The sequence below is a fragment of the Atractosteus spatula genome, chromosome 12, assembly GCF_055471065.1.
Source record: "Atractosteus spatula isolate fAtrSpa1 chromosome 12, fAtrSpa1.hap1, whole genome shotgun sequence".
Taxonomy (NCBI): Eukaryota; Metazoa; Chordata; class Actinopteri; order Semionotiformes; family Lepisosteidae; genus Atractosteus; species Atractosteus spatula.
This window is the reverse complement of record NC_142717.1, coordinates 10,948,150-10,963,860: the sequence shown is the minus strand read 5'-3', so window position 1 is coordinate 10,963,860 and position 15,711 is coordinate 10,948,150. Positions and strand designations below refer to the sequence as shown.

At 40.3% G+C, this 15,711-nt stretch overlaps 2 protein-coding genes across 2 annotated transcripts; one reads left to right on the top strand and one right to left on the bottom strand.

The window, feature by feature from the left end:
* Window positions 1–303: 303 nt before the first annotated feature.
* Window positions 304–6,806, top strand: LOC148822649 (testis-specific serine/threonine-protein kinase 5-like). Its single transcript, XM_088929103.1, has 8 exons — window positions 304–504; window positions 1,336–1,443; window positions 1,973–2,175; window positions 2,674–2,729; window positions 4,101–4,233; window positions 4,478–4,593; window positions 5,458–5,628; window positions 6,391–6,806. Exons 1-8 carry the CDS (start codon window positions 304–306, stop codon window positions 6,804–6,806), a joined length of 1,404 nt encoding a protein of 467 aa, XP_088785229.1.
* Window positions 6,807–7,441: 635 nt separating this feature from the next.
* On the bottom strand, window positions 7,442–15,492 carry hgh1 (HGH1 cochaperone). The gene is made up of 7 exons (XM_088929471.1): window positions 15,446–15,492; window positions 13,932–14,554; window positions 13,171–13,271; window positions 11,786–11,884; window positions 10,479–10,570; window positions 9,961–10,083; window positions 7,442–8,833 (listed from the first exon to the last, which is right to left on the bottom strand). The coding sequence occupies exons 2-7, from the start codon at window positions 14,471–14,473 to the stop codon at window positions 8,633–8,635; spliced, it is 1,158 nt and encodes a 385-aa protein (XP_088785597.1). The 5' UTR covers window positions 14,474–14,554; window positions 15,446–15,492; the 3' UTR covers window positions 7,442–8,632.
* Window positions 15,493–15,711: the final 219 nt, after the last annotated feature.

Here is a 15,711-nt window from a genome sequence, read left to right as displayed (position 1 = left end):
TCTTATGTTCTAGAATGTTCTACACTACTTAATGGCAATCACCATGGTAACATTTCCAAACATTGTTCTGGGCTTGGTTTTAAGAGCGAGTTTATATCACTTACTGTAGCTCAGGAAATTAATAACTGCCAGTTGGTTCAAGAATGTGAAAAGACACGAGGAATCGAAATAATTAAATCGGGAGCAGAATATGTGCACTAGAAGGAAGCATCTTTAATTCATTCGTATGAAAGCACTGTAAAAAATATAATATAAAGAAATGTGGTCATATAAAAAAATAAGTTGAGATTTAAGTGTTTCAACATGAGTGGCTCTAAAACAAAGGAAGTTCGGAAGTCTCAGCAAGAAAAGGCCGTTGAGTGCCAGAAGAATGGATATCTTCTCACAGCCAAGAAAATCGGCACTGGAGCTTTTTCCAAAGTCTACCTTGGATATGCAACACCAGATAAGATCTGCCAGAACTACAGGCTGGCCAACGACCTCAGGAGCAAAAACCACAGTATGGTACAGTACTGCTGATGCACTCAAATACAGATTTTTGCCATCACAGGCTATGAAAGATATTTAAAGAAATATGGAACATATTTCCTTATCATGAAGACGCAAACACATCATTCGTTGTCGCCTTTATTTTCAACAGCATTAGTTATGTGCAGTATTTGTTGTATGTAGTTGGGTTTGGATTTTGATTTTGATAAAACCAATGCAAATATAATTATATGGATGTAAAGTCAGCAGAGAAGATGCCTTGTAGTGTGACTATAGAAATCCTTCTCTTTTGTTCTCCGGGACAATTAAGGTTTATGATAGGATTTGGTCAGGAGAGTATTTGCTTGGCTATCTATGCTGGCCTGCAGTATTGACACCAACAGTTCATTTACAGAATGCAGCACAGCAACAGGAAGGTAGAGTTGAAATTACATATTGTAATGACACAAAATCACCAATTTGCTTAAATGTTTAATCCCATTGAACTTTCCGAAAAATATAATTTACAATTATTTTGATTGGAAGAATATGTGCATTTGCTCACCTTTTTTTAATCTTGAATTTACACAAAATCTCTGAATTAGAAAGATGTACCAAGGATTATTTTAATCTGCTCTACATGCTTTGAGCCTTACTGCCTGCTTTTGTAGTCTGTGTGGCCGAAATAAATGCTTTTTAAAAAGATTACATTTTCATTTGATTGCTGGCTAGAGGAGTCCTGCCTAATATGTCTTTTACATAACTGTTGGGGCTATTATTTTGTATTTTGTAATGAAGCTTAACTATTTACAATTTATACCACTCAGTTGAATTTGCCACTTGCTTTAATATTTTTCATATTTTTAGGTTGCGATCAAAATAATATCTATACATGAAGCTCCCCCTGAGTATTCAAGAAAGTTTCTGCAAAGAGAAATCTATGCTTTAAATGCAACCTACAAACATCCCAGTGTGGTAAGGTTTAGATTTACAATTTGCATTCACAGATTTAAATATATATGCGCTTTCATAGAAAGTCATTGTTCATGCGAAATGCATCCTATATCCTAGAATACGTACTTAAAGAAAACGTCTCTCACGAAAATGTCCTTACTAACCGTATCTAGAGACACTGGATAGGCCACCTGTTACCTACAGTACAAGAGTCTGAAAATGAAGTATTTTACATCAGCATTGAGTCAGGAAATATAAATGTCATTATTCACTTCTGATATCCAGGATAATCGGTGGAAGGAGATTATTGTCATGCGTTGACAACATCTGAACGACAGCTTGGGCAATACAATGACATTGAAAGGATCACCTGAAGCGTCTTGGGGTTTAAATGGAGACAGGTTTGGGGTCATCTACCAAAACGACTAATAGGGGCAAATCAGTCTGGTTTATTTTAAGTTTGAGCGGCAGCTCAGCTTTCAAAATCTTTGAACGCAAACGGAGAGTTTCAAGTTCGTGTGCATGACGCGGTTATCTTTCGGTTGCACAGATCCAGCTGTACGATATGTTCCGCTCTCCGAAGCGGGTGTATCTGGTCCTGGAGCTGGCGTCGCAAGGGGATTTACTGGAACACGTCAATGCTGTGTCCCGGGCCGAGGGCAGCCCTGGCCTGAGCGAGGAGGAGGCCCGCGGTCTTTTTAAGCAGATCGTTAGTGCCGTGACGCACTGCCATCAGAATCATATTGTACACAGGTACGGGGTAGGTCACACGTCTGTCTGCAACTGTGATGTCGCAGGATGGAAACACTGTGAATATAAAGTGTTAAGAGTAGGTAAGGAAAGGACCAAGAGCTTTTTCATGCTTTCATTCCCCCCCATGCTTTGTTGTAAAACGAACCGCAAACATATGCAGGGCTTGAATTTGATTTTAAATTCTTCGTATTAAAACTTCGTACTCATTAGCTTGTACAGCTCTGGTCTTTTTACAGCCTTTAATGTAAAAAAAAAAATAATTTTCTGTAATTTAAGAATTCATTGAAATATGCAGAATACTTTAAATTTGAAAGACTGGATTAAAGTTGTGTTAAAATGGATTAAAGTTAAAATTTAGCAGCACAGTTGGATTAAAGGCTGCATGAAGAGTGCTTAAGACCTCAATTGGGCATAAATGCAGAGTAATTAACTTCTTCCAACCCACAACAAAGAAAATCCTGACTGGTTTCCCTATTGGTGCTTTTTTTTCCCCGATAGAGACCTAAAATGTGAAAACATACTATTGGATGCGCAGGGATATGTAAAATTAACAGGTAAGTGAATGATGTTTATGTTTTCATTGTTCTGATTCTTTTCTCATTGAATTCAAGTTTCATTAGGTTTTCAGAGCCTTTTAAAAACACAATGAAACTTAATCCATTTCTCTGGGTACTCTCTCTGACACCCCAAACATTGAAACTGGGATCATTTGCCATTAGTGACTGGATTGGTTACATGTATGTCATTTGCTAAACACAATTGCATTAGAGAAGGCCAGAAAGATGTATAGTGAAAGCGAACATGAACATCCTCAATTTGTCGGAGATAATGGTGCCTAACTAAAGCAAATGGAGGAGTAACAACTGGGATGAAGCCCAGCACTATAAGAACCAATGATGTCAGAACTGGAAGTCAAAGGAAGACCAATGAAGGGAGCTCACTATGAGCAGTTTGTGCAGATATCTCCCGAGACAACACCTAAACCTTACCAGAGACTGTGCAGAATCCTTATTGGCCTTTGAGTTCATGGAGATCAATCATCATGAACGTGATATCCCTTGATCGTGAGAGATAGCCACTGTAAATGTGCTTGAATTTACATCTTCAGATACCTATAGCACACAAGCCGAAGAAGAATGGTTACATTCAAACTACGCTGTGAGTTTGTGTGACAGAGTGCTTGTTATTTTTCTTTCTTTTACAATGTGAAATACTCCAATATTTCCCTCTACCCTTCTGGTATGTGATACGAATGAAGTGTGAATGATACTTACCCTTTTTGTTGTTCCCCGTTGGAGTGTTGTGTTGTGTTGGACAACATGGCCACCAGTCACCTTCTGTTTGTAGTTTGTAGTTCCCCACACTGCCACATCAGCAGTACTAAAAACACTGCTGATCTTAAAGGGAAAGGTTTCTAGTAGGCCATCTATAAATAACTAATGTATGATTATTTGTTTGGTTTGAAGGTATAAAAGCTGTTGCATGACTTTGTTCAACTTTACAGGTTACTCTGTATTTGTATTAAGTACTTTATTTGTTTAAAAATTGTCCACCAGATATGAGCAAGTCCCTTTAAGAGAGAATGGCCCTGGGATAGGAGGGGCTATAAAAGGGACTGGGAGAGCTCAGTATGGAGGAGGGTGCTGTGGAGAATACGTGTGGAGAATACTCCTGTGAGGGTTTTTTTTTGGGGGGGGGCAATCAATCCAGTTTTGTTTGCATTTGAAGACTGCTTTGTGGGAGTTTCTTTTCTTTTGAGCCAAGCCTGGTCACTTGGCCGGTGACAGTTTGTTACAAAGGGAGGTTCATCTCCTTTTCTCCAAGCAACAGTATGGGATGTGTTACCAGGTAACACAAGGTAATGATTTTGATCTAACAGTACAAAACATGTCAGCAATTCAATAACTCGTTTTGTTGTTAAACAGATTTTGGCTTTGCAAACAATTACACGGGTAAGAGTGTGCTGATGAACACCTTCTGTGGCTCTGTGGCTTACACGGCACCTGAAATTCTGTTGGCTCAGACGTACAATGGCGAGCAGGCAGACCTGTGGAGTTTGTAAGTAGGTGCAAGCCTCACACTTCCATTCTATTCCTACAGAGTCTGTATCTGGTTTAGCATCTTCTATCCCCTTCTTAAAACATGATTGTAGTGTACAGTAGGGGTGGACCATTGTGGTCCTTTACTTTAAAATAGGCATTGATGCTTTTATTTCAATTCAACTGTGAGTAAAAATTCGAATCTTCCGCCCAGGTGCTATTTTTATGCTGAGGCCTTCTGACCTCTCTGTCTGTCTTCGCAGAGGAGTGATTCTGTATGCCATGGTAACTGGGAAGCTTCCCTATCACGAAAGACACCCCCGCAAGCTGGTCCAACTCATGAGGAAAGATCTGCCATTCCATCAACCAGTCTCACCCGGTACCATCCACCCCTTCAATTTATTCAAATAAAAAAAACCGTTAATGAAGCACATTTGCACAGCCGGCTAATTAGAATTGCTAATATGGCCCTTAAAAACCTTGAGGACTCTCTCCTTGTGTGTTGCCTCCCATGCTAAGGGAATTTTATGCCTTAAACGTCTGAATTTTCTGGAGGCTGCCACAGATTAAGGGTTAGTATTGAATCCATCAAGTTCCCTCATCACTGAAATTTTAGACCGATTCCTTCCCCAAGCAGACTCCAAAAAAAAAAAAGAAAAAGAACTGAAATCTCTTCAAGCTGAAGCACTGGCCCATATTTCAAGTTGGCACTGATGTTGAGGAAGGTCTGCTATGCAAATGGTTGATTTCCACTACTTGGTACAATACGCTGATAGTTGCATCAGTAAAAGTCACACACTCTTCATCATGTAAAATTAAGGAAAACATTTTTTTGCCAGTAACAATTAGGTTTGAAATTTTTAAATTCTCACAACAGGGACTCAGCCCCTCAGAGCTGGAGTGGAAATTTCTACCCTGAGCCAATTCACTCAGCTCAAGATACAGCAAATGATAATCTACTCAGACAGCACACATTTTGCACTAACTGGCAGGGAAACGAATAGAAATCAACAGTATATGATTATTAGTCACGTACGGGCTCACAGCTATTGCTGTTAAATGCTGGCTTCCTGCCTTGGCGCGTTCGAATCTGAAGGTCACTTTCTTGAATATTGGAAAGAGTGATTGTGAGTAGAGATAGTCATGCCTGGAATGTACTGGGAGAGTTTTCTCTTTGCCTGGGGTCATGGAAAGACTGGCCCCAGCAGTGCTGCTTTTCAATCACTCTTTCCCTTCTATCCAGGGTGCCAGGATTTGATCAGGAAGCTCTTGCAGTGGAAGCCCTCTGCTCGACTGGGTTTGAGCCAGATATGCATCCACCACTGGGTGGCGCCAGCGAGGTCCAGCGTTTTTCACACACTGAGGACATTCAGGAGCAACATCACTGACAAGAACAGAGTCCAAGAGAAGAAAGGTATCCCTGCATTTTCCAGACACCTGATGCTCCAAAATGAACAAATATGATATGATCGTCTGTATGGAGGTGTTTGTTGTTTGCCTTTTCCTAACACTTCAATGGCATCCATCCATCCATTGACAAACCCCTTTATCCAATACAGGGTCTCAAAGGAGCTGGAGCCTATCCTGGCAAGCAACGGGTGCAAGGCAGGGTACACTCTGGATGGGACGCCAGTCCATTGCAGGGCACACAAACAGACATGTACTGTACACCCTCACGCCAAAGCCAGTTCTCCCAGAAGCCAATTAACCTACCAGTATGTCTTTGGACTGTGGGAGGGAACTGGAGCACTCAGAGGAAACCCTTGTCAACAGAGGGAGAACATACAAACTACATGCAGACAGCACCCCAGAAATTGAACCCAGGATCGCTGAGCTGCAAGGCAGCAATGCTAACCACTGCACCACTGTAATACCCACCTGAATTATTATCCCACTTCATAAATTGAGTAAGTCTCCTCAACGTGCTGTGCGTTGAGAAGTGATTTGCTGAGCACTTCTGAGCTTGTGACATCAGTGAGAATCACATGACTATTATAGTTGACAGTATTGCAACTTGCATTGTGAAAAATAAAAACATTGTACAATGCTGACAAAGTAGCTGCCGGTCCTCGTCCCTCCTGTGGTTGGATGATTCCAAATAAGGAGCTATAAAAAGTAATCAGTGGTCACACATTTTGAGAAGACAACTCTGCTTTGCCCTGTATATATCTTTTAGGTGTTGTCACGTCAACTGCTAGGAGTTCCCCCTACTGGGAGTCCACCCCAGTCACCCCTGATAGGCACCTGAAACAGGGAGGCCACAGGTACACAGCATGCAGTGAGCAGGGAGGAAAGAGACCCCAGGAGCAAGACAAGAAGAAGGAAGTATGGGACACCCCGCGGAAAGCGGGAGGGGTCCCCCAAAGCTGTCTCTTCCTCCGATCCGCACACCAGTCTCCGAATCCCAACAGGCTCTTCATCACTAGACCAAGGCTGCCCTCCAGCCCCAAACCCTTTTGCAACCTGCCCAACTTCTGCAAACCTGGCTCTGCAGGCCCCCATACTCAAAGACAACAGCACAGCCTCTCCCACAGGTCACCTGAGCCTCCAGTCAGCCTCAGACAGTCTCGAAAAATCGCCGCGCACTTCTAGACAAACGCAGTCGCCCAGTTGTGTTCGGCCATCAACGTTTTTTCTTAATAACTAAAATTGAGAGCCCAAAAGCCGTGGCGATTTTCTTTAACTAAATGCCTAATGGACTGACTAATTATCAGTTACGCTTGTGGTTTAATGATGCGCAGATGCATGACATGATTTACAATAGGTGACTCAAATAGGAAATCTGCTGTGAAACAATAAATAAATAATAAATCATACTAAGCTGGAATTCGTATTGTATTAGACCACTATATAATCATTGTATGTTCCAGAACATCTCTGTGCCTGTACAATGCTCCTTACTATTTGAAAAGAATAAAGTAGAACAAATCTGATGGTGGCCACATCTACAAAAATGTCCCTTGATCTACTGTCTTCTGCAGATGCAGGATGCATCTAACAATCCAAGTCACTGATCTCTCCATCCGAAGGAGTCAAGTGAGCACAAGGACATGGCTATATATGACCAGGATGCCAGAGACTTTCTTGCGACTACTTTTGCCCCATGTCATTCCCAACCCAAAACATTCAGTGTGTTCATTGCTGACGTACTGAAGTTTTTTGGACACTTGCCCAGTCCAAGTTGTCTCTCTTCATGATACAAAAAAGACATCTTTCAGTTTTAGAATAGTTTTGCAGCATGGATTTATTAAACAATGAGCTAACTACTGATCTTCTAAAATAGTTTGGGATACCTTATGTTCGATGCTAGTTTTACACCCCTTCAAAATTCAATATTTGTTTAAAAAGTGAATTCCTCTTTAGTGATTAATCTCTGGTATAGGTATGTATACAAAGATATACTAATGACTATGCCTGTACTCGCACATACATGTCACTGTTCTAGCAGTGACATTAACATTGATATTTGCAACTGAATGTTTTAGAAAATATAGTATTGATAAAACAGTCTGGGTTTTATGCAGAACACAACCTGAGGTGCTTATCATCATTTCTGGAGTTTGGGTTTTCTGCCTCAGCTCCTTCTTCTTCCAACACCAACATCCTTCAGTGTCTCATGTAATCTGATGTGCAAAGAAGCCTTTACTTCAATACGATGATATCAACATGTACCTCTTTAATTTGATCATCCTTAAACACTTTATGATTGCCTGAATGACAGTTGATAATGGAATGAATTTGTATCAGATTACAGCTAGGTTACTATTAGCATTTACACTCATGTTCTCCACAATGTCCATACTTGGGGCGGTGCGGTGGCTCTGTGGCTAAGGATCGGCGCCTGTGGCTGGAAGGTTGCCGGTTCGTATCCCGGTGGGCCCCTGAGCAAGGCCCTTAACACCAACTGCTCCAGGGGTGCCATATAAATGGCTGACCCTGCGCTCTGACCCCAAGATTCTCTCCCTGTCTGTGTCTCATGGAGAGCAAGCTGGGGTATGTGAAAAAAAGAAATTCCTAATACAACAAAAATTGTATATGGCCAATAAAGGGATCTTATCTTATCTTACTTCTTCCTAATGCTGTATATACATAATATTACATGTGCACTGTATATAACATTACAGTGACATTACATGACATTAAGGGACAGGAGGTTGCTCTTAAAAACACTGTTTTAAAATAGCAGATTTGTAATTAGAATTAATCTATTGCCTCGGGAGCTTATCATTTCCATTGAAAAGCCTGATTTAAAGACGGCGCTCGTTAATTTTATTATTTATGCATAACGCACAGTTTTCTTCATTTCAGACTGTACATACAGAACAAATGGACTTTTCTATATATTGTATTTCCAGTTGGCGGGTTGCTTTCCAAGAACAGTGGGATACTGCCCTACAGTACGTGAGTGAATACAGGCTTCACGGCTGCAGTTCTTTATGGTCGCTGCTCTCCGATTCTGCTCGTCCCTCACACCCGGTTTTTAAAAGCTCCTCCTTCTCTTTCTCAAGCTGCTCCCGTTCCTTTGCATCCCAAAGACGGAGCTTTTCTTCAACATCTTCCGGAATGTTCACTTCCAACAGATTATCCATTCCCGGCTCAGGTTCATCCCCAATCAAGACCTAGGGATATTAAAAAACACATTTAAAAAAAAAATGAGGGAAGAAACAGGAAAAAAATGGTCTAAAGTCATGGTGGCTTTCCTAAAACACAAACCATATGTTTTGTGGACAGGAGCTTGATGTCAGAACTCATTCAAATAACTTTGTTTATGTGATTCCACTTTAAAGCCACAGTGAAACTATACTGTGAGTTTTAACCTCCAGAGGTTATTTAAGCATCATGCAAACAGACTTAGAAACTAATTGTTCTAAAGAAAACATGAACCAAAATGTTAATTATGACAGCTGATGGCAGAATTCAGGTTGTTCTCCTTAATAAGTTGGTGGATGTCAGGGAACCGAAATAAAAAAAATAATGTCACAGGCCAATACAAACAAATACTAAGTCAATCTCAAACAAAATGAGCAGGAAACTAATTAAGTGTCATTTAGCCAAACATTTCATTAAAATAAATGATTGAAGTTATAGCTTTGTTTTTCACAGGCTTCTTCAGAAGTGAAACAAAAGCTGCTTGAAAGCCTCGTATTAAAAATGGGGGACTTTTTGTCCATTAATTTTTAAGGATGAAAGGAAATATCAGGCTAAGGCTTTCTTATTTTATGTTTTATTGAACTGATGAAAGGGGCTGGGTAAAATGTAACTATGGAACAACTCTGCTCGGCTTCTGGGACCACAGTTCAAAAGGACCCCAGATGTTATTAGGTCTATCAAGATTTAATGCAAGACAATGTGACATCTTTTCCATTCAGAAGTTCCCACTTAAGGGACAGCCACACCACCACAGTTGGAGAAGCGGGGTACTACGTTTTTTCCAGAAAATTGGAGTATCTCGTTTGCAGCCAAACTCGTAAATTTCTGTAGAGAATACTGTTTTTAATTTCAGTATCTGGTGCCTTACCAAGCATAACAATGGACACTTAAGAATGTTTGAGAAAGCACAGTACATGTGTAATATACAGCACAGGCTCAAAGTCAAGGGGAAATCTCAGCATTTGCTTTATGCAAGTGCTTGGTCAAATGACAACCTTTCTATGAAAACAGAATGTAATTAACATTCATGTAATGGAGTACAAATGGCTTGAAACAACCAGGTTCAAAGTTTTAAGTTTAAGGTCCAAATGCTTACCTGAACCAACTTCTCGCAAGAAGAAACAACATGTGGATCCTTCTCCCACTTGTGAAACTCCCTCATGATGGGGTAAACGTTCTTATTTTTTAAAATCTGTCGACCGGTCTTTGTTGCAGTAAGCTGGAGAAAAGAAACAAAAAGGTTTGAGACATCTGTAACAAAAAGAGCATGCTTTTTCCATGCAGAATGTACTGTACATGTTTCGGGGGCTTTCAGTAATTGCACTGAGATTAATCAGAATAATACATAACAGTAGTAATTACAGTAATCTGAGCCTTGAGCTGCAATCAAGTAATCAAAACTACCCAGCCGTTTTACAATTCCCTTGTAAGATAAATGTTTATATAAAGACAGATTTCAATTTGTTTGAAGGCTATAGTTGGAAGCGCAGTCTTTATTGTACTGCAAAGGTATAAACATGAGTTTGAGAATGATCATGGCCATACACTATTTAACAGATGTGATTTCTACATCCCCTTGGTACGTTTTAATGTATAATTGATAAATACACACACCAGGAGCACTGTCTCTATCAGCATTTGTCGGATATCTGGGTCTTCCTCTCTTTTCTTATCTTCAGGCAGGTACTGGAGGTCCACAGGCAGTCCTGTAGCAGACAGTCAAGCAGCATCTTTATTCTTTCTCATGGTTTATCAAGGGTTTCAGGCAAGGATCTTGACATAACAGTATAAAAGGTCTGAAAAACAAATGCTCCTTAAGGAAGACCTGCTGCTCAACTCAGTCCACTGTCATATTAGGTACATGTTATTAATGGAAACATGTGAGATGTGAATGGGTCTGTTGGGTATTACTGCACATAACCATAGATTTTAAAGGCTCTGTTTGTTCATGACAAGGGTGTTTTGTGTGGGTTACGATCATCTACACAGACTGCTTTAATTATTGGACAGGTTTATAGACTCTTAAGCTCCATAGTTTTTCCAAGACTGAATTCATATTTGAAGCTACTGCAAAATGCTGAAGAGGAAGAGGTCGATGCATCTTTGGATTAGCTTTTCATGCTTTTTAATAACGGACAGTACAATAAGCAGCTGTCAAGGTGATCTGGGCTTTAGACCCCTAACTGGAAGGTTGTGGGTTCAAACCCCATGTGGAGACAGTGCTGCTGCACCCGGGAGCAAGACACTTTATTCACACTGCTCCAGCTCCAGCTGTTTAAATGGATGGCAAAATTCACAGGAACTTCTGCGACAAATAGGTTATAATAACCTCTCTAAAGTTGCTTTGGATAAAAGCTTCGGCCAAATAAAATAATAAACATAACAGGATGAATGGAGAGTCCCTGAAGATAACTACTACCTATTAGTTTTAAACGCTGGACAAAGCTAAAAATTCCCTGTTCAAGAAGGAAAACTAATTGTTTCTGCCATCACATCTCACTGAATGGAAAACAAGAACCTCAAGAAGGCAACATTATATGTCTGCATCTATCTATACACACACAGTATTTTGTGGTCACACTTCAATAAATCTTTGCATGGCATTCTTTCTCCTTAAGTTTCCATTCAGCTGTGAAGTTGGATAGCGCTCCAACACAACATGTACAGTGCCAAAGGAAAAATCTCACAGCGTATACACCTCCCCTACCCCGCCCCCCCCATACTCACATACTGCCCTCTGCTGGGCAAATATGGAGATCTTACAATATACAGACTTCACTTTTCGGATTTCCCACAGCCTGTTTAAATGAGGCTACCACAAAACTCAAAATGAAACATCTCTAGAATGGTTTAAGAAAATTCCCCATGCTATCAATAAAAATGGGGACCTGCGGTTACTGCAAGCTAGCAGTTTAGTTTACCTTCATTCTCCTCCTCTGAGAGCTCTTCAGGGCCGGCCAGAGGCAACAGCAGAAACGGGAGGATATCCACTGCATCGCTTAGCAACCACTCATGGTAAGCTGGAAATACAGAAATCTTTCAGGAATTCACCTGGATTGGAAGAGCCAGTTACTGGCAGGAGGCGGAGATGTTGGGCAAGTGAAACAAAAGAGAAAATGTAGTAGATATGACTTTTTTTTACTATTAGTTACTGATTCTAGAAGGCCACAGCCCAGTTTTGTTGTTAGCGCTGTGGTGAGGAGAAAGAAACCGAACATGGAGTCAGTGAATGAATATTATTCTGTCTTTTCATAGTCACAATTTGGGGTTAGACTTTCCAGTCCAGTCTCTTCTTAACCCAGTCTCAATTTGTTTATTATGGGTATTGAGATTCACAAGGTTATACTGGTCACTGATTACCCTAGTTATACTTTATATATATATAATATACCAAGGTCTAATTTATAAAAGCAAGAAAGAAATGTTCGTATGCCTTGCAGTGTACAATAAGGAAGCTCATTAATACCACAGGGAAAAAACTGCATTTTGTGTTTAAACAAGATAATTTTTGCATTTAAATGTGATACAATAAACAAGGTAGTGTTGTAAACGCATCACCAGCAACAGGACCAGTTGACTATGGCTTGTGTTTGTTTTTCTTTTTGTTTTGCACACCTGTATCTTTTTACATTCATGTGTGTGCAAACTGACACAGTAATGCTATTTCTTCTTCCTTCAAATGACATTTCCAGAATTTTGCTGTGTAATTCAAAATTCGAATGTATTTGATGTAAGCATAGGCTAAAAGCTATTGAAGTTAACCAACAGTAATGGCAACAGTAAGATAATAGTAGGTACTGTATTACTGTCAAGTCAATGTAAATATATTTTCTTCAATTTTTAAAGATTAGGTGAAAAGCCTATCTACAGTGCATGTTTTGTGCAGTTCGTGTGACGAATAAAATGCATTTGTGAAGCCGTGTCATTTCTGCTTTTCACAGGAAATGGTGATAAAGACACACGTTTAACCCAGGAATGCTCAATGACAGGGTGTTCTTCTTCATGCACAGTATACAAAAGACAGAACACAAACTCCTTTAAATCAATTCATGTTGCTAAAGACAATGACACTTTGCGTGGGACAATATTATTGCATATATATTGCAAGATATTAATATATTGGGCAATATTGTTCACAAAGTAATTATCGCCTTTTAACACAATGTTATCGTGGTTAAATGCAAAAAGTTTTTTTTCTCTGTGGCACTAATAGGCTTCCGTAGTACAGCAAGGAAAACTTAATTATACTACTTTGAGGTCAAATGACTTAAAGGGTCAAGAGGGTCTTGTTGAATTAATTGATTACCATAATCAAAGCAGCAGTTTCTCAGAGTGCCCACGACGCCACCACGTCTGACTGTTGAAGCTTCATACTGGGTAAAGGGCAGGAGTCGCTGAACCACACACCTGGCACAGGGGAAACCATCAGAACACGAAGGGTTAGCAGGCTGCCAACTCATACCTTCAAATACATCTGATCACCATGTGACCATATTGTACACTTTGATTTCAAAACCTTTTCCTTAGAGAGAACATAATTTATTAATGAATTCTGACATTTAAAATTCCAGACATCTTCACTTCAGATTCCTCTATATTTAAAATGTTTGACACAAGCTTATTCAATGATGATATTTACAACATGATATGATAGAATTATCAGGTTAAGAAGACAATACTATCTGGTGACCATCCTCTCAGTATGATCAGATTGCAAACTCCACACACACACACTGCTAACATTCTATTTTCCATCTCTGCAGGTATGTTTCATCTTGGTGGTGCATGTAGTGGATTGTTCTCTTTTGATCTACACAGATGTAATTTTGACTGCAAAAAAAAATGCCAGCCTGCTAAGTTATGTGAGGCAAGAAGAAGCTGAAACATGAATATGAATGGAAGATTTTTTCTTAAAACCAGACAACTGAACAGATTGAAAAAAGCAGCTCTAATCCAACACTACTGAAACATTTTAGCACACGCTATGCATGAAAACTCTTCTCCCGATCCGTAAGTAATAATACAAAGCTGTGGTTCCACAGAGCACAGGTGGTCTGTCTTGTCTACCTGTTTTTATCTAGTATGAACTGCCGGGTCTCGGGTAGCTGAGTCAGATTGGAAAGAAGAGGTCCCAGGTAGTGCAGGGAAGCCTTTGCGTTGTATCCCTCTGTGCAGAACACTTCCACTATTTTCGCCAGGCCAATCCCTTCCTCCTGTAGCACCCTGAAAACAGCCTTGCAGGTCTTCTCGTGCCTTGAGAGGTTGGTCAGAATGGTGCAGATCCGGTCTGCAAAGGCATACTCGGGATCTAAGAGGTTATGGAACAAGCATGGCAATATGTTGGCCTCTTTCACCACTGGTTCATGCAGCGTTTCATCCGCAGAGAGGTTGATCAGAGCATGGTAGCAGTCCTTCACAACGGCCACCGACGCGTCGCTCGTCAGGGACAGGAGAGCCTTGATGAAGTCTGGTTTGCCGCGCAGGTACCTACAGCCATCTTTCGTGCCGGTGAGGCCGAGAATGTATGCCGTGGCCTGACCTTTGACATCCGGCCGTGTTTCTGGGGTAAGAAAACCCAGGAGGTCCTGTGCCTCTTTGTCATTTAACATCTTTGTCCTTTTCAAGCAGTCCAGACAAAGTCTTCTCGGAGATTACACAGCGCACTGCATCCAAAACGTTAGAATATAGGCCTAAAACACAGAATAAAAGATACATTATCACAGCTTTCAATTTTTTAGACTGTTCAAGGGAGTGTTAAAATGTAGGACAAACAGTATTGGAAAATCGCCATATTTCCCCCAAAGAGCCTTTTACTTGGCATACTTCAGCTATTCTGTGTTCTACATATGCTCTGAACAGATATATGTCATTAGAGGCTGTGACTACATAACTTAACTCAATACAGTACTGTATGTGTGCAAAGCAGGTTCACTGATTTTACCCGGTTGTCTTTGGAATATAGGAGAGATGACTGAAGCAAGGAATGATATTATTCGTAAAGTGAGATTAAAATCACGTGTCTGCCCCATCAGAATGCAGTTTGTACACTTTGGTAGTTTCTATTTTGTGACAAGAAAAGACAACAGGATTCAAGATAGTTCTGCGCCAATAATTAAATTACATCTCAATACAATACTGTAAAATGACTGGACTGGCTTTAGCAAAGCCAATGACTGGCATAACGTCTGTTTATACAATCCCACAGACCGCATAAATAGACTGGTACAATTAAGCACTTTACTGTATATTATACGTAATAACAACATAGAAACATTAGGTCTTTAGCATTAATACATATTACTAATAATGAGCTCAAATCAAACTACATTCCTGGAGTGACTTGGGGATTACTTTGTTGTGATCTCGGTGAAAAAGTTATCCTGTAACATAGAAATGAACCGCTTTTAATAACCGTTTCAAAAACAGACAGCTTAGCGACAATAACTGAAACACTTCATTTGAACTATAACTATACTTAAAATCATGAACGCGTTCCATTGTTTAACGACCATAAGAATCACAACATCTCTTTCTTTTAAAAACTGTGGCTTCAAACCCTGATATTAATACACTGTACTAACCTTACTCTATTCAGCGTCCACATGGCGCACACTTACCATGTCTACACGCGCTTCCGCTGGACTGCGGAGTGACGCAGTTACGCCCAATCAGAGCGCGACGTGGATGACAGCGATTACGCGATTGGTTGCTTTAATCAGCCCGTGTCTCGTTGGCACAATGCTTTCTGGGAATTGAAGTTTTCCCCTGAATCCCAACGTTTTTAAACTAAACACACAACAGTCGTGTCTGTCTGTGCTACTGGGGGAAGCTTTAACATGTATAATTT